Source organism: Microtus ochrogaster, chromosome 7 (assembly GCF_000317375.1).
Source record: "Microtus ochrogaster isolate Prairie Vole_2 chromosome 7, MicOch1.0, whole genome shotgun sequence".
NCBI lineage: Eukaryota > Metazoa > Chordata > Mammalia > Rodentia > Cricetidae > Microtus > Microtus ochrogaster.
Genome location: NC_022014.1, coordinates 73,242,543 through 73,269,787, shown reverse-complemented (window position 1 = coordinate 73,269,787; position 27,245 = coordinate 73,242,543). Strand labels below are relative to the sequence as shown.

The 27,245-nt window shown below is 35.9% G+C and overlaps 1 protein-coding gene across 2 annotated transcripts in view; it reads left to right on the top strand.

The window, feature by feature from the left end:
• Positions 1-27,245, top strand: part of Abca5 (ATP binding cassette subfamily A member 5) — a 74,150-nt gene that overhangs the window by 14,514 nt on the left and 32,391 nt on the right. For both annotated transcript variants that reach the window (XM_005350665.3, XM_026780314.1), the window contains exons 5-19: positions 1,694-1,782; positions 3,459-3,688; positions 5,298-5,439; positions 6,468-6,656; positions 9,197-9,344; positions 10,227-10,395; positions 11,101-11,159; positions 14,789-14,899; positions 16,064-16,239; positions 16,809-16,928; positions 17,972-18,110; positions 19,426-19,516; positions 19,691-19,830; positions 22,961-23,080; positions 24,500-24,701. In XM_005350665.3, coding sequence (XP_005350722.1) covers positions 1,694-1,782; positions 3,459-3,688; positions 5,298-5,439; positions 6,468-6,656; positions 9,197-9,344; positions 10,227-10,395; positions 11,101-11,159; positions 14,789-14,899; positions 16,064-16,239; positions 16,809-16,928; positions 17,972-18,110; positions 19,426-19,516; positions 19,691-19,830; positions 22,961-23,080; positions 24,500-24,701 — 2,125 coding nt within the window. The remainder of the gene's footprint in view (positions 1-1,693; positions 1,783-3,458; positions 3,689-5,297; positions 5,440-6,467; positions 6,657-9,196; positions 9,345-10,226; positions 10,396-11,100; positions 11,160-14,788; positions 14,900-16,063; positions 16,240-16,808; positions 16,929-17,971; positions 18,111-19,425; positions 19,517-19,690; positions 19,831-22,960; positions 23,081-24,499; positions 24,702-27,245) is intronic.

The window sequence follows — 27,245 nt, the reverse complement described above, 5'->3', positions numbered from 1 at the left end:
CTCCATGTTCAATGAGTTGTGTAGGTGTTGTCTTCAGTAATGGGGCCTTGCTGTCAGCTTGTAGAGAGAAATCTATAGTCTTGGCAACAACCTGGGTTGTTGGGGGTATTCCCGGATTGTTTGCTGGCTTTTGGCCAACAGCTCAATTAGATGTAACCCAATCCTGCTACTGGAAGCAACATTTGGAGACAAGAGCTGGCTAGTTGGGTCTCTGTCTATTCCATTATTTGGCATTTTCATTTAGATCAACTTCATATATGTATATATTTTAGGAGGATTCTACTGTATTAGGTTTCTATACTAACCTCCAAATGTCCCTCACTTTATCTGTCTCTACCCATACTCCTTCCTTCATCCCCTTCTCCCCTTTCCATTCCAGAACCCCATCAATATAGCCATAAAAATCAATACTGTTTCGCTTTCCTAATGAGATCTGTCTGTTCCCTCTAGTCCCTTACTCTATACCCTCTGTCATTTTATGGATTGTAGCTTGATTATTACTGACTTCACAGCTAATATCCACACATAAGTGAATACATTCCATATTTGTCTTTCTGGGTCTGGAATACCTTACTCAGGATGATGTTTTTCTAGTTCCATCCATTTACCTGCAAATTTTATGATGTCATTTTTTTGAATTGCCGACTAATATACTCTTTTGTAAGTGTACCACATTTTCTTTATCCATTCTTCTGTTGAGGGACATCTAGGTTGTTTATAATTTATGGCTTTTATGAAGAGCACAGCAATGAACATGATTGAACAAGTGTCTCTGTCATAGGATGAAACATCCTTTGGGCATATGCCCAAGAGTAGTGCATTGGAAGTTAGAGTTAGATTGATTCCCAACTTCCTGAGGAACAGCCACACTGATTTCCATAGTATCAGCCAGTGTTCTTAATACCTAAGCCATCTCTTCAGCTCTGGAAAAGTGACTTTTAAATAGTTCTGTTTATAATGAATTTACATCTTTATTCATTTACCATCTAGTATCCTATCACATCTATTTTTTGTTTTATTTCATGTGGTATGTGTGATATGTGTTACATCTGTGACTGTATGTAAATTCCACTGTGTCTGCGTTGGAGGCCAGAGAGCAACTTTTGGAAGTTGGTTTTCTCCTTCTATCTTTTTTTTTTTTTTTTTTTTTTTTTTTTTTCTGAGACAGGGTTTCTCTGTGGCTTTGGAGCCTGTCCTGGAACTAGCTCTGTAGACCAGGCTGGTCTCGAACTCACAGAGATCCGCCTGCCTCTGCCTCCCGAGTGCTGGGATTAAAGGCGTGCGCCACCATCGCCCGGCTCTCCTTCTATCTTGTTGAGGCATGGTCTTTCTACTGCTTTGTACCCCAGGCCATTGGCCCGTGACCTTGGGTTGTTCTCCCTTCTCTGTCTCTCCTCTCACCATAGGAATGTTTGGCTTATACATACAAACCACCATATCTGACTTGTTGTGGCTTTCGTGGATAGAACTTGTGTTTGTGGGGCAGGTACTTTTACCCACTGGCCCATCTTGCTAGCCTCTAACGTGTAATTAGTCTGAGCATTCAAATAAATAGGAATCTCATAGATAATTGTATTTGAAGAGTAGTAGCATGTTTTCTTTGGTCCTATAGACAGTGATTGTGCTACTTTGGTAACCTTCCATGTGCTGTTTTCAGAAGAAAGCACTTATGTCTCTATTTTCCTTCCTGTAGCTGGTTGTTCAAAATCGTGTGATGCTGCTCAGTACTGGTCGTCAGGATTCACAGCTTTACAGGCATCAATAGATGCTGCCATTATACAGGTACTGTAACAAAGGAAGAAAATCAAACCACATTTCCTTTAAAGTTGGCTTTAGTTAAGTTTGGTAAAAAAATATATAGTACATGATACAATTATTTGAGAAAAAGGTAAAATGGAAGTATTTTCTAATTTAATACTTTTTGAAGCCTATTTTTATTGTATAGTTTTATGAATATAATTTATAATATATATTTATTGATTATAGGTAATATTCCTGAAATATTCCTATATTATGAAGTATGTGAACTTTTAGACCTTTCCCTTGAATACAGATAAGTTAAAGAAGGTGACTATCTTCCTTATCTTAATTGTACTGCTAGATTTTATTTTCTTTTCAACATTTATCCCTTATTTACAATGTTTCTAAGCTATGTTCCCATATAAACTTACATAATGTTTATAACCCTCTGAGACTGAAACTGAAATAAAGTAATATCAAGTATCTTTAGGACTCTGAATTCCTGGCAGAGGATCAGATTATGATCTTTTGACTCCTAAATCTGTGCTTTAGTACAACTCTGCCTCTAAGGTGGTGTGTGCATTCTTAAATTATGTTCTAAAGTTATAGCCTGATTCGACATTTCACACTGTAAAGAAACTAGCCTTAAATTTTGTGCCGTAGGCTAGAACTCTAGAATTGTATATCACATTTCTCTGTTTCCCCTAGGATCTGTGGGCTTTTTCCTGTTTGCTTTTTCAAATTGAAATTTACTATAAAATATTTTAATATAAAGTGCTTATAAGCAGTCTTCTCTACCAAACTGTACATTTCGAGTATATATAAGTGGTAATGGAATTAGGGTCTGTAAGCAAGAGTCCTGTCTCTTCTCGCTGTTAAAGTGCTAGGTAGAACACCGACTGAAATATTCCTATATTATGAAGTATGTGAACTTTTAGACCTTTCCCTTGAATACAAATAAGTTAAAGAAGGTGACTACCTTCCTTATCTTAATTGTAAGAACTAAAATAGGATGGTGTGCCTAGAATTGTCTTAAAAATTGCAGCTTGCATGATATGACTGTATTTGGGTTTTTAATACTGTTACTTCAGTTGTGCTTTCAGATAAAGATTGAAACATTAGATGTGTCTCTATGATGATGTTACAGAACTTAATTGTGTTTTAGTGAGACATTAGCTATCACAAGGGTAGACCACTGTGGGTAGTACAGAGTTGTAGTTTAGGCATTCATGTGAATAGTAGAAGTATCAATTGATAAGTATTTTTATTACATAATTCCATAAATATGTCCTGTGTGTACCAATTTTAACTCAGTAAGAAAGCATGCTCTTTACATAAAAGAACCTTTTTAAATATAGACATAGGAATGGTGGTTGTTAATCATGCCTACAAGCCTCAGCTCTGAAGAAGCAAGCATATTCTTATTATGACTTTAATCTGCTTAATGTGGTAATAGAATCATATGCTTTTATTTTATTGGATGAATTAAATCAAAATTTATTCACTCCAATCTTCAAACTTTTAATTTCCAGAATGAATTAAGAGCAGAATTCTGCTTTTTATAATGATATTATAGTTACTCACTTTATTTCAAGAGTGTGGCTTTCTGAGTATTTTATTTGCATGAGGTTACTTACTAATTTTAGGTAATAATAATCACATTTTATTAGGAGCTATTGTCAGAGCTAAATTAATGTATTTACATTTTCTAATTACAGTGGAAGACCAATGTTTCTCTATGGAAGGAGCTGGAGTCAACTAAAGCTGTTATCATGGGAGAAGCTGCCGTTGTAGAAATAGACACTTTTCCCCGAGGAGTCATTTTCATCTATCTAGTCATAGCATTTTCACCTTTTGGGTACTTTTTGGCAATTCACATTGTAGCAGAAAAAGAAAAAAAGCTAAAGGAATTTTTAAAGATAATGGGACTTCATGACACTGCTTTTTGGTATGTTTAATGGTTTATTACTTAGTATAGCTAACAGTTGTTTTAAATACACAGATCTTCAGCAGTATACTTTAATTTACATAGTTTAATACTGTGCTGATCCTGATTCCTTATAATGTTTCCGTTTTACTTAGAGTTTGTGACCAGCCAATTAGTTGCTTGTTTTACTATAAGGAAAGAGCAATGTGGGAAGTTTGTGTTGATAATACATTTAATTTTTATTTTACATTCTGTTTGAACCCATGAGGCATGTACCATGGATTCCATCATATCGTTTCACTGAAGATCTGAAATCTCTAAGAACTAAAAGTTGTCTATTAGTGTCCTTCCCTGACATCACAGCACATACATAGCACTGACAATGTAGTTACAAAGATCGGGGTCGGCACGTGTAGTTTCTGAACTCTTTTTCCCTCTTGGAAACTTCAGTAGAGTAAGATGAGGAACACACAGGTGCTTTATAGAGATACAAGTGGAGAAACAGTCTCCACAGGTGAGCACTAGTATATAAGAGTTTTTGTACAGTGCTGATTTTAGGGAGCCATGAATATTTTAAATAGCTAAGTATTTTTTTCTTTCTACTGTGTAATAAGACACTTTGTTTATAAACTGGCTGGCTTGTACATGCCTATGATGCTAGTGCTCAAGAAATCAAGTCAGGAGGGTCTTGAGTCTGAGGCCAGCCTAGGCTACATTGCCAGATGCTGTTTCAAATAAAAATTGATTTCTTTTAGCTCATTTAGGAGGAAAGTTAGTACTGTGTAAGTTGCTATTAAAAGATGCATTTACAATTTTTTATTTGGCCTATTGTAACAATTATAAAACTTTTATTAGGTTTTACCAATTTCTTTGCATTTAAAATTTTATTTTTATCTCCTATGTATGGGTGTTTTGCCTGCATATTTATGCACCATGTGCATGCATTATCTGCAGAAGCCAGAAGAGAGAATTGGATTTTCTGGAACTGGAGTTACAGATGGTTCTTAGCCTCTGTCAGTTCTAGGAATCAAACCCAGGTCACCTGCAAGAGCAACAAGCGGTCTTAACCACTGAGCAATCTCTCTAGCTCCATACTGTTTTTTTTGAGAGAGGATCTCCCCAAGTAACTCTGGCTGCTTTGGAGCTTCCTAGGTAGACCAGGCTGGCCTTGAACTCACAGGGATATGAGGACAAATCTTGAGTAAAAATAGTGACTCTGGTAAGAACTTTTGTGTTTTTGACAATTAGGGGTTCAATTATAGTTCATTTTACAAAGAAAATAATTATATTGACTTACGAAACTGTTACAGTTGAAGAGAATCAGAAATGCTGCTGCTCTCTTGGATTTTTGAGTGTTTTAGCTTTAACCATGAATTGCTATTGCAGTTTAAAACTTTTTGGTGCTGAGAGATAGTATTTTATCTCTATATCAATCACATTCACCTGTGACTTGACTAATACTTTATTCTGGATTACTTAACAATATTAATTTCAGTACATGAACACACACAGATAAATTCATTTAAAGAACAAAATGGCTAAAACTAATTTTAAGTTTAGTTTAAAGTAATGTTTTTCCAGACTAAAGTGTGCTTGTTTGACTATAAATGTGTTTGTGCTTTTATTGTAGGCTTTCCTGGGTTCTTCTGTATACAAGCTTGATTTTCCTCATGTCACTTCTTATGGCAGTCATTGCTACAGCGTCTTCCTTATTCCCTCAGACTAGCAGCCTTGTGATCTTTCTCCTGTTCTTCTTGTATGGGTTAGCATCTGTGAGTATTTTAACTCAAAATATCAAAGTACCTTGGTAATGTAGTCATGGCCTTTTTCTTTGGTTAACTTAGTCAATTTTCCATTAAAGATATTTTGACTAAGTTACAGATAAATAACTAGATAGTACATGATGTAGTATTGTATTACAATGCTTTTAGAAAAATTATAACCTCATATTTAAATCTGACTTGTTTTGGTGTGTTATATTTTACATAGTTCTTCTGCTGTTGTCTTAGATAGTTGGTGGAAGATTGCACACTGCTGTATTTTTCCCCCTTTCATGAGGCCTTGACTTTTTCAAGTTAGTTTATGTTATAGGACAATTAGTTTTTAAAGGTTTTTTTTTGTAATATAGTTCTTTAGTAGTCTTGATATTCATTTGGTATACTGACTGATGAATGTAATGACTGGCATTTTTAAAATGATTCCAGTTTTCATTATGATTGATTTATATGCCCATTTGTATATTATTAAATAACTTTACTATCATTTCCATTCTTTAAATAATAAATTATAAATAACTCATATTTCCAGTATAATGATCTAATATATCATTTTCAGCACTCAGTTTAAAACATAGGTTCTTTGTTTAAAAGCTTGCTGGAGACTTGGGGTGATGACCCAGTAGGTAAAATGCTTGTCTGACAAAGATAAGGGCCTGAGTTAAGATCTCTAGCTCCCATAAAAAGTCTGGGTACAGCAGTGTGTGTCTGAAACACCAGTGTGGGTGTGAGGATTGGGAAGATGAGGGGATAGACACAGGTGGGTCCTTATGGGCTCTACTGTATGAATGTGGTTATGTTCCTATTATACAGATAAAATGTAGGCATTAATATTTGCCAATTTAAAAATTTTAAATGTGTGTCTCTGTTTGTGTGAAAACAAAGCATCTTCCCATAACATTTGGAAATTGTGTTTCAACAGCTGTGGTTTCTCATGAATAGAACTTTCTTTCACAAAAAGTTAATTTTGCTTTTGTATCAGTGTATTTGAGTTATACATTAACCTTAACATTTATGTTTTTTAGGTGTTTTTTGCTTTAATGCTGACACCTCTTTTTAAAAAATCTAAGCACGTGGGAGTAGCTGAGTTTTTCTTCACTGTGGCGTTTGGATTTGTTGGCCTTTTGATAGTCCTCATGGAAAGCTTCCCCAAATCTCTAGTGTGGCTCTTCAGTCCTTTCTGTCAGTGTACCTTTCTGATTGGTATTGCCCAGGTAGGTGATACATGCACCTTCCATCCACCGCCGTTTTCTCTTCTTCCAGTTCAGTGCAGTGTCTTGTCCTAAACAGACAACACTAACATTTCGTGAGAGAGCCATGCAGGAAAACTGTTAAATCCCATCAGGAAGACATGTACTGCAGTCTATTTTATATCTGCTGTCACTTAGATTGTCTCCAATTTTAAGTTCTCATTAAGTATCTTGCTTACAAGTTCTGCAGGTTTTGCTTAGTGTATTTCATAACTCTAGTTCAGTGTAATAATTCAGTTTATTAGGAGTCACTGGTTTCAGTTACAAATAATCTCCATTGCTCTATCGTAAACACTTATATGTTTATTTCAGAAGAATGATGAGCAGAAAGTTGTGTATGACACAGACCAAAGTTTCATGAGTAAAATAATTAAATACTTTAGGTGTGTGTAATAGGAACCGTGGAATAGTCATTCTTCTAAATAATATTTAGAATTCAGGCAGGAGAAATGTCTTTTTTATTATTTATTAGATTAAAAAAATACCAATCCAAGTTCCCACTCCATCCCCTCCTCCCATTCCCCCCCCACCCTCCCACCTCACCTCTATCTAATCCTCAGGGTAAGGCACATTGCTTTGTGGAAGGTCCAAGGCCCTCCCTACTATATCTAGGCTGAGCAAGGTATGCACCCAAAGAAAATAGAATCCCCCAAATCCAGTACATGCAGTAGGGATAGATGCTGGTGCCACTGCCAGTGGCCCGTCAGTCTGCCCCAGCAATGCAGCTGTCAACCACATTCAGAGGGACTAGTTTGGTCCTATGCTTGTTCCTTCCCAGTCTGGCTGGAGTTGGTACACTCCTATTAGCTCAGGTAAACTGTTTCAGTGGGTGTACCCATCATGGTCTTGACCTCTTTGCTCATGTTCTCACTCCTTCCACTCTTCCACTGGACTTTGGGAGCTCAGTTCAGTGCTCCAATGTGGGTCTCTGCCTCTGCCTCCATCAGTTGCTGGTAATATTTAAGATATTCATCAGTCTGACTACAGAGCAAGTCAAGATCGAGCCCCATCTCCTCTATTGCTTAGGGTCTTACGGGGTCATCCTTGTGGATTCCTGGGAATTTCTCTAGAGCCAGGTTTCTGCTAACCCTATAATGGCTCCCTCGATCAAGATATCTCTTTCATTGTTCTCATCTCTGTCCTTTGTCCATCTCGACTATCCCATTCCCTCAGGTTCTCCTCAATCCTCCCCTTCTCCCGCCTCTTCCCCTTCTACCTTCCCTTTTCCCCTACCCCCTGCTCCCAATTTTATCAGGTGATCTTCTCTGTTTCCAATTTCCAGGTGGATCTATATATGTTTTTCTTTGGGTTTTTACTTAGCTTTTCTAGGATCACGAATTATAGGCTTAATGTCCTTTGTTTAATAGCTAATATCCACTTATGAGTGAGTACATACCATATTCATCTTTCTGGGTCTGGGTTACCTCACTCAGGATAGTGTTTTCTAATTCCATCCATTTGCATGCAAAATTCAAGATGTCCTTGTTTATTACCCCTGAGTAGTACTCAAATGTGTAAATGTGCCACATTTTCTTTATCCATTCTTCAGTTGAGGGACCTCTAGGTTGTTTCCAAGTTCTGGCTATTACAAATAATGCTGCTATGAACATAGTTGAACAAATGTTTTTGTAGTATGATTGCAGGAGAAATGTCTTAGTGGTTAAGTGAATTAGTTACTTTTCCAGAGGTTCAAAGTCCATTTACTAGTACCCACATGGTGGCTTTCAAGTGGTTTTAATTCTAGTTATAGGGATCTGATGCTCCTTTTTCTTCCATGGGCACCAGGCACACACATGGTACCCAGACATATATGCAGACAAAACACTTGTATACATAAAATAAAAAACCAAAATTTAAAATTAAGACTATTCATATTATAAATTTGGTTTTTTATTTGTCTTACATGTATAGTTAGAATCAAATGAAAAAGGTCTCAAAAGGACCTATTTATAGAGTAGAACATAAACTCAATTATTATATGTGGTTTATATTTGATGTTTTGTAGGTGTTTTATGAGGTAACATTATAGTAGATTATTTATAAATATACTAATTACTTGGAACTCAAGCGTCATTGTTATATGCTTTGAGACTATACTGTTGCACACAAACTTAAGAAGCACAGACTGGGAAAAAAGAAAAGGTGGACATGATGGTACATTCCTTTACTCTCAGCACGCCTTTAATAAATCCTATAATCAGGAGGCAGAGGCAAGCAGGCTTCTGTGAGTTCAAGGCCAGCCTGGTCTACACAAAGAGAGACTCTGTCTCAAAAAACAAAACAAACACGCAAAACTTCACACAGAATAGAAACCATGATTAAATGAATCATTTAGATAACCTTTTTAAAAAATATTAAAAAATTGTTTCCCTTATAAGAGCATGTTACTAATTACTTTTAAATAGTTCTCCTAATGTCACTCTGGATATAGAGTTGTGCTTAGCGGTGTCAGCTTTGTTCTGATCACTTCTGTGGAGTAAATAAAGCTGGTGTTTTGCTTTCAGGTCATGCATCTAGAAGATTTCAATGAAGGCGCCTTGTTTTCTAATCTGACGGAAGGCCCCTACCCTCTAATCGTTACTATTATCATGCTTGCTCTTGACAGTGTATTCTATGTCCTCCTGGCTGTGTATCTTGATCAAGTCATTCCAGGTATGTGGTTGGTTACTGTGGAGATTCTAAAGTAATAATTCTCTTATAGGATCAGTTTAACTTTTTTTTCTCTCCTAGTCAGAGTATTTTAAGTCGTTGATGGTTTAATTTGTTTTTAAGTAATATATATGCATATATTCACAGTATGTATTATGTTGTATATTCACCAGCCACTAGTGGACATAAGATTATATAATAAGAGAGAAACTTCACAACTCAATCCTTTATTATTTTAAACTATTTTATTTTACCCTCTCAGATCCAAACCTGTGAAGCAGTCTTGTAACTCCACACCCTTTCCTTCGCCTTTTTAAACTTGAAATACAATCACACTGTGTCCCTTTCACTTCACTTCCTTCAGCTCTTTTCATCCCCCATTCATGGCCCCTTTTCTGTTGTCGTTACGTCTGTGTCTTTCTGTCTGTCTACATATCTGTCTGAATGCCTAAGTATGTAAATACAGCCTGCTGAGCCCTTGCAGTGTTGTTTGTGTATGATTTCCAGGCTCACCATGTCACCCTTCATCTTTACCATGTATACTTGAGTTCCTCATGACATCTTTCTGTATTCAAGGTCTGTCCAATATGGTCAGTACTACTTAATATGATGTTACTTAATTAATCATTACTATTTTTTTTGAGACAAGGTTTTATTTTATAATCTTTTCTGATCTGGAAATTGCTGTGTAGTTTCTGCTGGTTTTAAACTCAGAAACTGTCTGCCTCTGTTTCCTAAATGTTAGGATTCAATGTGTGTGCTACCACACCCATCTAATAATGACTTTTAAAATTAAAATTAAGTAAAATAAGGTTATTTAATATGATTTAAAAAATGCTTTCAGAAATAATTTCTTATAACCCAGTTTTTAATTTCTATTTTCAGGGGAATTTGGCTTAAGGAGATCATCTTTATACTTTCTAAAACCATCATATTGGTCAAAAACCAAAAGAAATTATAAGGAGCTATCAGAAGGCAACATTAATGGGAATATTAGTCTTAGTGAAATTGTTGAGCCTGTTTCTTCAGAATTCATAGGAAAAGAAGCTATAAGGTATGATTCATTTTTGGAGGTGTAGGTAAATGGTTGATGGGAATTGTGACTTTTAAATTCTATAATATACTATCATGAAGTTTGTAGGCAGTTTGATAATGCTGACATGAAACAACACCGAATTTCTATCCCCTCTATTAATATAAAAAGCTTTTAATTAATGAAAGATGAAAATAATCTGTAAATTCCTTAAACAAGTGCTTCCCTTAGAAGTTGTCTTGCACGAGAACGAGCGAGCGATACATGAACTAGATAGAAAGCAGCGAGTGATGCATGAACTAGATAGAGAGCGGCAGTGCAGTCATGGCCTCTTAGGAAGCGGGGTCCTTAATGTCAGTTTTCTGTGCTTTTTGTTTTAGTAGGAAAGTGGTTTATTATTTTTTCCTATTGAATATTTCCGCCTTCTATTTCCTCTATTTTTTGTACGAGAATGCAAATTTATTCGTGCTTTAAACATGTGGGATTACAAAATATCCTTCTAGTTTCACCCATCCATTTCCCCCTCAAATTTAATATCTGTTACCCAAGTATGTGCATCCATCACTGTCTTAATAGTGTGGAGAGTGTCTTATATTGCTTGAGATGCAAATCTAGTTCAAAATTTAACAGGTACAGCAATTAAGACAGCTTGGATAAAAATATACATGTAAGCAAACTTAATCATAAATTTTGTGTATACATTTAATATAAATCTGTGTTTTTCAGAATAAGTGGTATTCAGAAGGCCTATAGAAAAAAAAACGAAAACGTGGAAGCTTTGAGAAGTAAGTAGCCTGCCAAGAACCTAGTTCGTAGCATCATAATACTGGAGAATTTTAAACCTAGCATTGTGATTTTCTGTCTTGCCATTATAGATACTTTATGTGACTAATGTTGATGATAAAACTTGACAACATGGAAACTGATAAAAGCCAGAAAGTGGTGTCTGTTAACATGAAAATACCCAATGGTTTGAACCAACTTATGTTCTGTTCTTTTACACTTTACTATTGTGCACAGGGATGCATATTAGTTATCTCTTTTTCAGATTCTTTTTGTTGTGATGACCTGTCTTAAGAATTGGGGTACATGTGTATGTGTCAGTATCGGATCAGTAAAATACACATACCCTGCCATTTCTAATCTATGTGCTGGTAGGGTACAATGGTATTTTAGTTTGGCTTTATTTTACTTTGGCCCAAATGCTCCTGATCATTCCTTCATTGGACATTTGAGCATTCTTTTATCTAATGTACCTATTTAAAGTTTTTATTTTTTAGTATTTTAGGTTCATGGCATTTGTTAGAAAAGGTATTCAAATATCCTATTCTAATCCGAAGCATGCCTTTTGGTTCTAAACAGTGTGTTTTGATGAGCATAAGCAAATTCTTAATTTAAATTAGGCCCCAAATATGAGTCTGTCATTTGCGGCTGCAATACTATTAATGATAAATGATTCTTTAATTCTTTTACTTAACATTAAAGGTTAGCTATAGCCTCCAATGTGAGTTATTCAACTGGAAATTATTGCCAGTGCCAAAAAGCAAGAGAAGGAAATAAATGATGCCCAGGTTGTAAAGGAACGAGTGAAATGAACATATTTGCAGATGAAATGATCAATCTCTGTGATAAATACAGTAAAACTAAACATGTTCATAAAGGTGACAGGGTTAAGATAAGTATATATACAAATCAATTGCGTGTCTGCATTTCAACTTAAAATAAGTTAAAAAGGTAAAATGAAGACCACTATTCACTATAGCATCAAAAATACGATCCACTTCGTAGATAAATTGACAAAAATGTAGAAGACTTGTATCTTAAGAAGTACAGAACATTTCTGACAAAAGTTCAAGGACAGGTTAAAATACCATGTTTAAAGATTGGAAGAATGAATGTGTAGATGTGACTTTTATGCAGATCTTATAGACTCACACTCAGTTGATGGAGAAGGGTCATCTGTTTATTGGTTAATAAAGAAACTGCCTTGGCCCTGATAGGACAGAAAATTAGGTAGGCGGAGTAGACAGAACAGAATTCTGGGAGAAAGAAAGCCGAGTCAGTCAGTCGCCATGACTCTTCTCTCCCAGGTGGATGCCTGTTAGACTCATCCCAGTAAGCCACACTCAAGTGGCAATACGGATATTAGAAATGGGTTAGATCAATATGCAAGAGCTAGCCAATAAGAGGTTATAACTAATGGGCCAGGCAGTGTTTAAAAGAATACAATTTATGTGTTGTTATTTCGGGTATAAAGCTAGCCGGTGTGGGAGCTGGGTGGCGGAATGCAGCCCACCACTCCTACTACACTCAGTCAAAGTTATATTAGACTTTTTTGTTCATTTTGAGAAAAATCGATTCTAAAATTATATATAAATTAAATGACTTAGATTTACCCAAACAGATGTGAATAATCACAACAGTAAATTTGGAGTTTAGTATTAACTTGTTTCAAGATTACAGTCATCAAGACTTTTTTAACATAAAAGAAATAGAAAGATCAGTGAAACAGAGAATATAGAAATATTACTTATATTTTATGCACAATTAAAATTTCAATAAAGTTTAAAACAAAATTAGAAAAATATATAAAACCTAGTGGAAAATGAGTCATAAAACCAGATACAGAACTTATGACAATAAAAGTTAAAGAATTAAAACTAGGAGAAATATTTTGAGTTTTGGTTAAATAAAAGTTTTATATGTATGGCTTCAAAAGCACAAACTGTAACTGATTGAAAATTAAAGTCTTATGTTCCTTGTAAGATACTGCTAAAGAAATGAAAAAGTAATAGACTGGAAGAAAGGTTTGTAAATCCTATGTCCAATAAAGCACTTGTATCTAGAATATTAAAAAGTGCTTCAAAATTCAAAAATAAGAAAACAACAGCCTATGTGTTCTAGTTCCACAGTTGTTGCTGTAATAAACACAATGAGCAAAAGCAACTTGGGGAAGAAAGGTTTTCTCTCATCTTACGCGTCAGTCCATCACTGAAGGAAGTCAGGGCAGGAATACAACCAGGAGCTGAAGCTGAAACCATAGAGCAGCACTGCATGCAGGCTTGCTTTCTTATCTGAACCAGGACTATCCGCCCAGAGGTGGCACTGCCCACCTCTGGTGGTGGTGTATGTATGTGCGCTCCCATACTAGTCAACAAGAACAGGTCCCACAGACATGCCCAAAGGCCAATTTGAGGGAAGTAATCTAGCAGTTGAAACTCCCTCAAAAACTTGGGACTGTGTGAAGTTGACAGCTACCTGATGCTAAGGAGATCATACATTAAATGGACAAAATTTAGATATTTTACCAGTGAAGAAAAATGGATAGCATATCAGCACATGAAATTATGTTAAGTGTTATTACTCATTAAGGCAATACAAATTAAAATCACCACAAGATAATTAAAATTGCAAATACTCATGATGCATATTAATGAGCATATAGGAAATGTATATTTTATTGAACTGTTTTAGTTGGCATAGGTTTTGTGCACATGTGTGCACAGAATATTGGTATATTACTTAGGGTTGTTTCTTTTTTTTTTGGTTTTTTTCGAGACAGGGTTTCTCTGTGGCTTTGGAGCCTGTCCTGGAACTAGCTCAGTAGACCAGGCTGGTCTCGAACTCACAGAGATCCACCTGCCTCTGCCTCCCGAGTGCTGGGATTAAAGGCTTGTGCCACCGCCGCCCGGCTTTAGGGTTGTTTCTTGACAGCTCATTCCTGCTCTGTCATTTTAGTTGTTCATCTCTGTCCTCCTTCGATTGTTTATATATCCATCTAGTTATACATAGTTCATTGAATTGAACCCTTAGGGGCTGGAGAGATAGATGGCTTAGTAGTTTAGGGACACCGTCTTTGTTTCCAGAGGACCTAGGTTCAATTTCCAGTAGCTGCATAGCAGTTCACAGATGTCTGTAATTACGCTTCTAAAGGATCTGACATCCATGCAGGCAGAACACCTTTGCACATAAAATGAAAAAAAAATTTACAAATTGAACCTTTTAAGTATTCTCTTAGCCATTCCTGTGCTTCTGCTATCAATTCCTTGTTATGTTATTTTTTTGTTTCCACTATATTTAACTTATCTTCAGATACCTTTGTGAGATAAATTTTTGTTTTAATTTTATTAAATTAAATTGTCAATAAGACAATTTTAAAAAGTCAGTATTCAGAAAACCTTCAAATATTTTGTGTATATCTTAAATCTTAATGTTGGAACAAATCAGTAACAGTTTATTTACATTTCCTGCTCTTCATACCACTGACTATGTTGAGTCTTTTTAGCCTGTTTAAACTATTTTAACTTTATGTATTGAAACTTGTCTTCCTTAAGATTGCTTGGAATTATGAATTGCCTTATACAGCTGAACAAAATAAAAATCACATCTGAGACTTCTTTTTCCCCTGAACTAGATTTGTCATTTGACATATATGAAGGTCAAATTACTGCATTACTGGGTCATAGTGGAACAGGAAAAAGTACATTGATGAATATTCTTTGTGGATTGTGCCCGCCTTCTGATGGTAAGAATTTTCTCACAAAAAACTCTTAAATTTTTTTAAGTGCTATTAATGAAGGAGTCACAGTTTGTTGTGATTATTTGTCCTATACACGTGTGCTAGATGATTTGGATGAGTGACTGGTGTTAGCTATTTCAATGTCTATGAAGAAATTTTTTCTTTATTATATACACTCATTTCTTAAAAAAATGGCTCATATTTAATAAAGTAAAAATATATTTTTAACCATTTATTTTTATTTACTTTATTATTTATTTATTTTATATACCTTTTCCATCACATATTTATATGTGTACATATGTTTAGTCCTTATCTTCACAGAAAAACAAATCGGTAAGTAACTAATTGGAAATTAAATTGCCATTATAAAAAACAGAAGTATCTCAATATGCATCTGAAGGAAAGAATGATAAATAGCAACACTATCTACTAAAATAAAAACTTTAGGAGCCGTACCTCAAGGTACTAAATCTAAATCTAAATCTGGAACTATTTCATAGGTGTAAACTCTGCAGAATCCTCATGTTTCTGCAATTACCGAATAGTATATCAGTGAAATAAATTTTATCATAAAGGGGCCAGATTGTATTGCATCTGCATTTCAGCTTTGTAAAAGAGACTTGACCTTCAAAATTAGTGTGACTTTTTTTTGAAATGTTCTCTGACATTAGTCCTAATGTCTTAGACATAACGACGTTTTTTAGAGTTCTCCACATGTTTTCACATGATTTAACGTTTTTTAAGTGGAGCATATTACATTCAGCTGAGAGAATAAGAAAGCTGGAATTCAAGACATTATTATGTTCAATACCGTACAATCAGCTTGTGTAAAATTTGTAGATCTTATTTTATTATCTCATAGTGTCTGGAGGTGAAAGAAATCTTTGCTGAGTCTTAAACAGTGTTAGTGTAGATGTTTCCTGATAAGCTTGTAGTTTGCTGTTCTTCCTGCTGTGAAATATGGCCTGGAAAGGAAGGAAAATGAGTTTGAAATATAAGTGAAAACTCAACACCAATACTATGTAAATGAGAATATGTTGTATCTTCCAAATTTATATTAATTCTGGCTTGCATATACGTTGTAGGAAACTAAGTTATTAGGTACATCAAAACATGCATTTTTAACACTCAATGTCTTTAATGCAAATATAAATATTTTGCTTTTAGGGTTTGCTTCTATATATGGACACAGAGTCTCTGAAATAGATGAAATGTTTGAAGCAAGAAAAATGATTGGCATTTGTCCACAGTTAGATATAAACTTTGATGTTTTGACAGTAGAAGAAAATTTATCAATTTTGGCTTCAATCAAAGGAATCCCAGCCAACAATATAATTCAAGAAGTATGTTATCTATATATAAACCGTCACTGTATTTCCTATAAATTAATATTCTTTGTAATAATTGTACATTAAATATGCTTGAAAATCTAAACATATAAAAGCTATCTGGGCCAGTAAGTAGAAAATGTGAAGAATTAGATGCCTTTGGAGTCCATATCTTAGCACATGTGAATAATCCATTTTTCATCCGGAGGGCACTTACTCTCCTCTCCCTTTCCCCCATCTGCTCTGCCCTCTCTCGTCTTCTGCACATCACTCTCCCTGGCCTCTGTACACACAGATCTTTCAGACTCATCCTTTTCCTTCTCCATTATCGAGCAAGGCACAAAATTTAAACAGACTTCCCCCAAGAACCTTGTTACTATTATTTTCAAAATTATATATGGTATTTGTAAAAGTTAAGCACATCCTATCATTTTAAAGTTGATATTAAAGTTAATTTTAAAATTATACTGCTTTAATGATGCTTAAAACACTACTTCAAGACTTAAGATATATAAAAAATAATTTGATGGTTATTGAAATGATACGATCATTAAAATAACATTGTTCACACTTTACTTTTATAGGTGCAAAAGGTTTTACTGGATTTGGATATGCAAGCCATCAAAGATAACCAGGCAAAAAAACTAAGTGGTGGCCAAAAAAGAAAACTATCTTTAGGAATTGCAGTTCTTGGGAATCCAAAGGTAATAGAATGTTAATTTCACAGGTGAGATCATTTTAAATTATATTAGGTAGGAAAGAAGGTAATGGGGCTGGAAATAAGGCTCACTGGTTAAGAGCACTGGCTGCTCTTCCAGGGGACCTGTGTTGGATCTATTCCTAGCATCCATATAGCTACTTAGCTGTTTCTCTCTCCAGTTCCATGGGGATCTGATACACTTTTCTGGCTTCTGAGGTACCAGGTATACATGCAGTACACAAATGTACATGCATGCAAAATACTCATATGTATAAAATAATGAATATAATTTTTACAAAATTAAAATAAGAAAAAATTAAAGGGATAATTAAGTTAGCCACTACCCAGGTGCACTGATTTTACATGTGTTTATTTTATGCTTTCTCTAGTTCGTAGAAACAGAGAAGCAACTTTTCCTGCACATGGTTAAAAAGCTCATGTGTGTGCTTACAGCAGAGAGCCTATGGAAACCTCCATCCTCCTCTGTTCCTCCTTCCTAATATAGCATGGGATCATGATGGATTCTGAATTTTTATTATCTGGGCTTTGTTCTAGCATCCACTATCATGGTTTTTAAATTAAAAACAACTTGAAGCCAGACGAGGTGGCACATGCCCGTAATCCAGCACTCAAGAAGCTAAGTCAGAAAGATCATAAGTTCAAGGCCAGTCTAGGCTACATAGTAAGGGTCTATTTTAATAAAAAGTTCCCCTCATAAAATAGGAAGAAAAGGTGTCATTCCCCCAAAATGCTTTCCTTGAAATGATATAGAACATTCTCTAAATAATCAGTTTCTATATCTACATATTCAGTTACATACAGCAATACACTTAATATTTGCCACTTTGTATGATTGTCATTATCAGTGTCTTACATATAAGTAACCAAGGAAAAGATTCACTTACAATATTAAACATTTATACAAGCTTTATGTAACTGTACAAAACAGTTTTGGGTGAGAATATTAACTTGAAATAGAGAAAAATATCCAGTATCCACCTAAGTTTTAATTGTTTTCTTTCTTTTTTCATATCCGTGTTCAAACAGATACTGTTGCTAGACGAACCAACAGCAGGGATGGACCCCTGCTCTCGTCATATTGTTTGGAATCTCCTTAAATACAGGAAGGCTAACAGAGTGACAGTATTCAGTACTCATTTTATGGATGAAGCTGACATTCTTGCTGGTGAGAATTTTGCTTTTATAAGATAAGGTCACAAGCCCGAAGGGAGGTGAACATGGAAATGCTAAATCCCAAGGAATAAATGTTTATCTAGTAGTGTACATGATAAACAAAAAAGATTTTTTAAAATTAAAAATTATTTATTTCTGTGTTCAGTGTTTCCCAAATCATCCTCAGCTTCAGTGAGTTCACAAACGAACTCATATAAGAGTTTCCATATTTTATACTCATTATATAATTAATTTATTATAGCAAAAGGCTGTGAAACAAACTTAGCAAATTGCTGAATCACATGAGGCACAATCTGGAGGAAGCCAGGCACAGATTCCCAGGGTCTCTTCATTTCTCCTTGCTTTTCTTGTAACCATATTTATGAAATAGTGTCTTCTGGTTTCTTAGAGACTCAGTGTCCATGGTCCTGGAGCTACTCTTCCTAACATAGAACATTTCTAGACACCCTAAAAGAAAAAAAGCCTTCGGCATAAACTATATATATTTTTGTGTGTAGAGTTTTTGACACTAATAGGAATATTTCTCTATCCATATCCCCAGATATTAGTTAAGGGCCAGCATTGTAAACAGGTTGTTCTAAGGCAGGTTTTTCTGGCCTGTGAACCATTTATGTGCAGTTTTTTTTTTTTTTTTTTTTTGAGACAGGGTTTCTTTGTGGCTTTGGAGCCTGTCCTGGAACTAGCTCTGTAGACCAGGCTGGTCTCGAACTCAGAGAGATCCGCCTGCCTCTGCCTCCCGAGTGCTGGGATTAAAGGCGTGCGCCACCATCGCCCGGCTTATGTGCAGTTTTGTATATACACATATACACACATACAATCCAGGTTTAAGCTGGAATTGGTTTCTAACACCTAGAAGAGAGGCGTGAGAGTTGGAACTACTGTACCGTAGTGTAGTGCAATAGATGGGTAAGCTCACTCATCTCTGCAGTATCTCAACCAAAAAGAATCAAGTGAACTAACCTTTTTATTTTTGTGTTTATGTTTCCTTTTTTGTACATCTGGTTATACAGGAATCATAACAACTCCTGTATTATAAGTTCCTTTAGGAAGATTCTGAGCTATATGGGGTATGCACTCTGGAGTCAGGCTGCCTGAGTACAGTTCCTGGCTTCATTATGTTAGTACCTCCGTGAATCATGTCTAAACAGTGTATATTTTTCTTCTCTCAATATTCTTATCTGAAAAATAGATGATGTTTTTCTAGTGTCTTTCTCATAAGCTTGTTGTGATGATTTAATGTGATGATATAATACTTGGATGTATGCCATAATTAACATAGCAGTTGAAATGTGCATTCCACTTTGTAGATAGGAAAGCTGTCATATCACAAGGAATGCTGAAATGTGTTGGTTCTTCAATTTTCCTAAAAAGTAAATGGGGAATCGGCTACCGCCTGAGGTAACACCTCTCTTCTGTGACTTTATTCTCTTTGTGTTTTTGCTTGACCCACTGTTAGTATTTTTAAGGCTTGCTATTATTGTGTCTTAAATGTGTCTAGTGATATAATTTAAAGCGTTGAGAATTTTGTTGTTTGTGGAGCAATCCTAAGATGATGAATTTGGCTTCCTCTAGCATGCACATTGACAGATACTGCGCCACGGAGTCGCTGTCCTCCCTGGTTAGGCAGCACATTCCTGCAGCCGCTGTGCTGCAGCAGAATGACCAGCAGCTGGTGTACAGCTTGCCTTTCAAAGACATGGACAAATTTTCAGGTATGTTTTTCAGTGTCTTGGTTGACTAGCACTTTTTTTTTTTGTTTTAAAGATTTTATTTATTATGTATACAGTGTTCTGTCTGCATGTACACCTGCAGGTCAGAAGAGGGCACCAGACTCCATTACAGATGGTTGTGAGCCACCATGTGGTTGCTGGGTCTTGAACTCAGGACCTCTGGAAGAGCAGACACTGCTCTTAACCTCTGAGCCACCTCTCCAGCCCCCGTACTTTTGTTTTTGAAATGCATTTTCCTGATTGCCTTTTTTGATTATTTTTCTATATAATAATCCTAAGTGTCCTGAGCTTGTAGTTTTTCTACTTTATCTTGTCTTTGAACCTGAAATATTGCGTACTACTGTGTGTGATTTTTGTTTTCCTCTTTTTAAAAACAGTATGCAATTATAATTGGTTAATTTATATCTTAATGCAAACAAAGAGGATCATGTTTATGTTGTTAAGAAGAAATAAATTAAGACTGGTTCTGGTGGTGCCCATATGTAATTATAGCACTTGGGAGACAGCGGCAGCTGGAGGATGGCTATAGGGGTGAGGCCAGTCTAGTGTGCATAGCAAGTCCCAGGCAAACCCAGCCAGTTCTACAGTGGCAGACCCTGCTTCAAAAAAAAGCCAGAATTTGGTGTAGGCTTCCTGAGGACAAGAAGTGTATGTGCCTGTTCTTTTGTTGTTGTTTGGTTTTGGTGTATAAGTGTGTAGGGAGACTTTGTACATGTTTTCATATAATTTCTAATTTCAGAATAAAACAAATTATTTTAATTTAGAGTTATTATCATTATTTTATATATTTAAGTGATATAAAATATTTATTAATTTTAATTTATAACATGCTGAAGTTCTAATTGATATTTTTCTGCAAATAAAATTTCCTTGGCATTCCTTGGAATTTATAATAATGTTAAAAGTATCCTGAGACCAAAGTCTTTACCACTATGCTAAGTAAATTTAATCATATTCTAATTTTTTCTTTCTTTTTTTATTGAGAAAAGGAAAAAAAAAAACAAGTTTCCGCCTCCTCCCAGCCTCCCATTTCCCTCCCCCTCCTACCCTTCTCCCCCTCCCCCCACTCCTCTCCCTCTCCCTCTCCAGTCCAAAGAGCAGTCAGGGTTCCCTGCCCTGTGGTAAGTCCTAGGTCCTCCCCCCTCTGTCCATATCTAGGAAGGTGAACATCCAAACTGGCTAGGCTCTCACAAAGCTAGCACATTAAGTAGGATCAAAACCCTGTGCCATTGTCCTTGGCTTCTCATCAGCCCTCATTGTTTGCCATGTTCAGAGAGTCCAGTTTTATCCCATGCTTTTTCAGTCACAGTCCAGCTGGCCTTGGTGAGCTCCCAATAGATCAGCCCCACTGTCTCAGTGGGTGGGTGCACCCATCATGGTCCCAACTTCTTTGCTCATGTTCTCCCTCCTTCTGCTCCTCATTGGGACCTTGGGAGCTCAGTCCAGTGCTCCAGTGTGGGTCTCTGTCTTTATCTCCATCCATCACCAGATGAAGGTTCTATGGTGATATGCAAGATATTCGTCAGTATGGCTATAGGATAGGGTCATTTCAGGTTCCCTATCCTCATCTGCCCAAGGAACTAACTGGGGACATCGCCTTGGGCTCCTGGGAGCCACTCTAGGTTCAAGTCTCTTGTCAGCCCTAAGGTGGCTCCCTTAACTAAGAACTGTCCTTCCGTGCTCCCCTATCCAACCTTCCTTTATCCCAATCATCCTGTTTCCCCAAGTTCCCCCCATCCTCCCCTTCCCACTTTTCTCTCCCCATCTTCCCTTACCCCCATCCCACCCCACCCCCAAGATCCCAATTTTCTCCCTGGCAATTTTGTCTACTTCCCATAGCCAAGAGGATAACTAACTGTATGTTTTTCCTTGGGTTCACCTTCTTACTTAGCTTCTTTAGGTTCACCAATTGTAGACTCCATGACCCTTATTTATGGCTAGAAACCAATTATGAATGAGTACATCCCATGTTCATCTTTTTGGGTCTGGGTTACCTCACTCAGTATAGTGTTTTCGAATTGGAAAGGAAGAAGTGAAACTTTCGTTATTTGCAGATGATATGATAGTATACATAAGCGACCCCCAAAACTCCACCAAAGAACCTTTACAGCTGATAAACAGCTTTAGTAATGTGGCAGGATACAAGATCAACTCCAAAAAATCAGTCGCCCTCTTATACACAAAGGATATGGAAGCAGAGAGGGAAATCAGAGAAGCTTCACCTTTCACGATAGCCACAAACAGCATAAAATATATTGGGGTAACTCTAACAAAGGAAGTGAAAGATCTATTTGACAAGAACTTTAAGGCATTGAAGAAAGAAATTGAGGAGGATACCAGAAAATGGAAGGACCTCCCTTGCTCTTGGATTGGGAGGATCAACATAGTAAAAATGGCAATTCTACCAAAGGCAATTTATAGATTCAATGCAATCCCCACCAAGGTCCCATCAAAATTCTTCACAGATCTTGAGAGGACAATAATCAACTTTATATGGAAAAACAAAAAACCCAGGATAGCCAAAACAATTCTAATTTTTTTCTTTAACCTTTCTTTCTTTCTTTTTTCTTCCTTCCTTCCTTTTTTCTATTTTTCTCTATCTTTCTTACCCTCTCCCTTCCTCCTCTCTCCTTTCTTACTCCTTCTTTCTCCTTTCACACTGTAGTCCAGGCTGTCTTGGAACTCACCAACACCATGTAGTGCTGCGTGGTCTTAATTTCATGACAGTCCTCTTGCCTCAGTTTATAGAGTGCTGAGATCACAGACATGAATAACTATGATTGACTTATACCCATTTTAGAATGTATTTTAGAATATTTGTATTATTTTTGAATGGTATTATAGGTCAATTTTTATTAACCTTATATTATGTGTGTGTGTGTGGGGGGGAGTATTTGCCTATGAGTATACGTGCCTGTGGAGTCTTTTCAGAAGTGTTAGATTCCTGTGAGCTGGGGTTAGAGGCAGGTGTGAGCTACTCTAGCATTGGAGCAGGAAATTGAACTTGGGTCCTCTGTAAGAGCACATTTACTTTTAACTATTGAGCCGTCTCTCCAACCCTCTACATGACTTATGAGAGCTCTATACCATTTGACCTGTTTTTTTCTTTTAGGCTTGTTTTCTGCTCTAGACATTCATTCAAATCTGGGCATTATTTCATATGGTGTTTCCATGACGACATTGGAAGATGTATTCTTAAAGTTAGAAGTTGAAGCAGAAATTGACCAAGCAGGTAAAAATATCAGCCAATGAACTGGATAAGACAAATAATTATATAAGCAAATAAACTATGCAAGCATATGAAGTTTGTGTTGCTTTGTGGAACCAAGGACAGAAGTAAATAAATAGCTTAAGTATTTGTTAACTGTGATAGAAATTATGAAGGAAATGACATTATATTCTTGAAAGGTTTTATTGAGAATGAAGTGAGATGTCAATTACCAGAAAAATCCAGACATTCAAACATTCTAGGGCAAAATATAGCAGATAAAGAAAGTTTCTACTTCACATGTGTTGAGACATTAATTAGATATCTTTGAGGTAAAAACACACAGGTCATCATGGCAGGAACCATGAGGAAAGTTAGACACATTGATGTCAGAGAGTAGACCAATGGCCGGGTCATGTTTTGCTTCTGAACATCTGAGAAGAACTTTCTTTAAGTTTTTAGTACAATGTCAAAGGGTTTTGAACAAAGAAACAACTTAGTAATTCCTTATTTGTGTTTTACTGAACACTTCTTGGCTGGGAAGGTAGCTCTGTTATAGAGCACTTGTCTGGTATCTTGAAGATTCTGGGTTTCAAGTCCAGCATTGAAAAAGTGTTTCTAATTATTGAATGATAACTGTAGTGTGAAAGAAGATCATAAGATGAGTGAGGAAACTTGGAAGTTTTAGTTTGAATTAGAGTGGCAAGGAATGGATTTGTGTTGTATTGATCTCAGCAGTAATGATTTGCCGAGGAGTGTTAGGGAGGGATCAAGAAATTGTAAGTTTTTCCTTTGAAAACCTAGTACAGGATTGCTGCTTCCTGAGAGTAGAGGAACAGGATTGTGTAAGGACAGAATGCATTTGTGCCTTCACTGTTGGAGATGTGTTTGAAACTTAACTGGAGATGTGAGGGCTAGAGATGTACATTTTGAAGTCACAACTATTCTATGGATATAGGTAAGAATACCGGGATAGGGAGGAAAGAAATGTATAAAGGGGCAACCCCGGATGATGAGCATCAGGAAGCAAGAGAAGGGTTGACAATTAGAGTTTTTCACTAAAGAACAGAGAAGCAAAATTTTAGAAAAACTACCTTTGGGGAAAGAGAAAGTGGACATTTAATTGTCAAATAGCATGCAGACAAAGTGAGGGAAGAAAATAGTTTTGGAAACAGGATAATGAGGCGCTTGGTGGTGAGGAAGATAGTAGTGACCTTGCCAAGAGCATCTTGGGTGCTGTGGCAAAGAGCGAAGCTGGACCTATGTGGTGTAAAATAGCAATGTGAGCTGAGAATTTTATGATTGAAACTTAGTAGATGCTGACAAAATGTGTAAAGAGCTCAATTTTTGTTCCACATCACTTCCAGATTCATCCTGTAAAGTTGACATGTCTTAGTTTTTATTTTTGAACTTTCTGTGTTTGTTTACTTTTATTGGCATTAGATTATAGCGTGTTTACACAGCAGCCACTGGAAGAAGAAATGGATTCAAAATCTTTCGATGAAATGGAACAGAGTTTACTTATTCTTTCTGAAACCAAAGCTTCTCTAGTGAGCACCATGAGCCTTTGGAAACAGCAAGTGTCTACAATAGCAAAGTTTCACGTCCTCACATTGAAGCGGGAAAGCAAATCAGTGCGCTCGGTGTAAGTGCAGTTATCATTCTTCTGAGAGCTTGTCTTCTTGAGGTTGCAGATTGGATTTGCTGTCTGAAGTTTTAAATAATGACATGTACACAGCTTTGTAGTTTTGAAAGATTAAAATGACAATTTCACAGTATCAAAGGTACAGTAGTTTTATCACAGACCCGTTGTACTTTATTTTTTATTTGTATTGATTGGTTGATTGATTGATTATATAATTGGTTGATTGATTGGTTGACTGAGACCAGAGGCTCACTGTGTAGCACCGACTAGCATGGAACTCACTTAGTAGAGCAGGTTGGCCTCAACATAACAGAAATTTACCTGTCTACCTCCTAAGTACTGGGATTAAAGGTGTGCACTACTGTGTCAAGCTCTGTATTCTTTTTTTTCTAAACTGGGATTTGTTGTTCCATCTTTAAAATGATGAAGTGACATATAATGCTATCTTATGTCTTACTTTTGAATTATTGTCATTATATTTACATTTTTATTTTTCATCCATATCTTTTCATAATTTTTCCATTCATTAATTTTATAATTGTTTTTAGTAAATAGCAGGAAAAATACATTTTATCCCTTTTATCAGATGAAGAAGGCTGAAACATAAAGAAATCTATATAGCTAATAGCTAGGATTGAAAAAATTCTCTATGTAATTTTATTCTCTCTCAGTTAGTATCTCCTTTCTCCCCAGTCTGAGAATGACTTATGGAAAAATTAAGTCATATATCTATCTTATTAAAGCCAAAATGATTGTAGGAATAAAATTTAATAAGAACATTCATAAATGTATGAAATATTCTGGAGTTATTTGAGGTTTCAACCAAATTTATTTAGTATCAAACAAATGTTAGTCAAGTATCTGATTTGTTTCTTTATCAATTGTCCTGAAAAAACCTTTTTTTTTTTTTAGTCAACATGTTTTAGTTTATTTAGTTTAACATCACTTTCATAATACATTCTCTGGCAAACAATTAAAGTGACTTAATTCAGATTGCTGTAATAAAATACCATGAGCTGGGTGCTTTTGGAGGTTGGAAGTCAAGGATCCCAAGTGTCAGCACTGTAAAGGCTCTTTTCTTTCCTTGAACGATACCATTTAGTTGCATGTGGTAGTGATTTCTTTTTGTGTTTTGAAAGAACGGGCAAACCAGCACACTAACATGTACTTGCTGGTGTCACTTTTATAAGGGCGCTAATCCCATTATAAAGGCCTTATCTAATTTGCATTACTTTCCAGAGTTCCTGTCTTCAGATATCATCAGATTAAAGATTAGGGCTTCATAATGTAAATTTGAGGGACACAAACATTGAGTTAAAGACAAAAAAGACTTTCCACAGGGCAGGGAACCCTGACTGCTCTTCGGACTGGAGAGGGAGGGGGAGAGGAGTGGGGGGAGGAGGAGAAGAGTGGGAGGAGGGGGAGGGAAATGGGAGGCTGGGAGGAGGCGGGAATTTCTTTTTTTTCTTTCAATAAAAAAAAGTTATATAGTCAAATATACTAGGAACTATTTCTTCTGATATTCTCTCAAAGAATAGTTAGCATGTAAGAACACCATGGAAAATTTTTTTGGGTTTTGTAATGTAAAATTTTAATATTAATCTGAAGTTTCCATATATTCTTCAGTCATGATTTTTTTCTTTCTTAAAACATCTACTAACTTACAGATTTTGATTTAAATACAACATATTTCGAGGGATGCTGATTTCAGGATATTTAAAATGGTGAAATCATTTTGTTTTGTTTATTTGTTTTTTGAAATAGGGTCTCTCACACAGGCTGCTCTTCAATTTTCAATCCTCCTGCTTCAGCTCCCCAAGGCCTGGGTTTATATGAGTACATTACCATGCCCAGCAAAAATGGTTTTTAAGAATACAAGTGGTTTAAATGGAAGTTGTAAATTATTAAATTAAGTGTGATAGCCTAAACACTCCAGCAACCAAGATACATTATATAATATGTAGATACTATATAGGCAAGTAACTGCTTCTCTATGGCCCTACAATGTCCTTTCGTAGTACTCTATATTCATGGCACTACAGTATGATTATATGCAGGTATGTATGGCAGACTATGCATCTTATAATACAGTTTGACAGTATCTCACTGGAGCAGTAGCAGCTAATGTAATTAAATTGTGATAAGCAGCCAGGCAGTGGGAGTGCACACCTTTAATCCCAGCACTCGGGAGGCAGGGGCAGGTGGAGCTCTGAGTTTGAAGCCAACCTGATCTACTAGAGCAAGAGCTAGTTCCAGGACAGGATCTAGAACTACAGAGAAACCCTGTCTCGAAAAAAAAATGTGATAAGTATGAAAATTTTAAATTGCAGATTTTTCGCTATTTTAATTTTCTTTCCTGTACTTAAAATATTTTTGTCAGTGTATGAAAAGTGGCTAGAATAGAGTCTGAGCAAGAAGCAGTTCCTTCAGAAATATAGAAACATAAACATTTATAATAATACTTATTTCTTTAACAGTTTTATGTTTATATGTCCTATAACTTAAAAGGGAATCTTTTCTAAATATACTTTTTTTTTTTTTTTT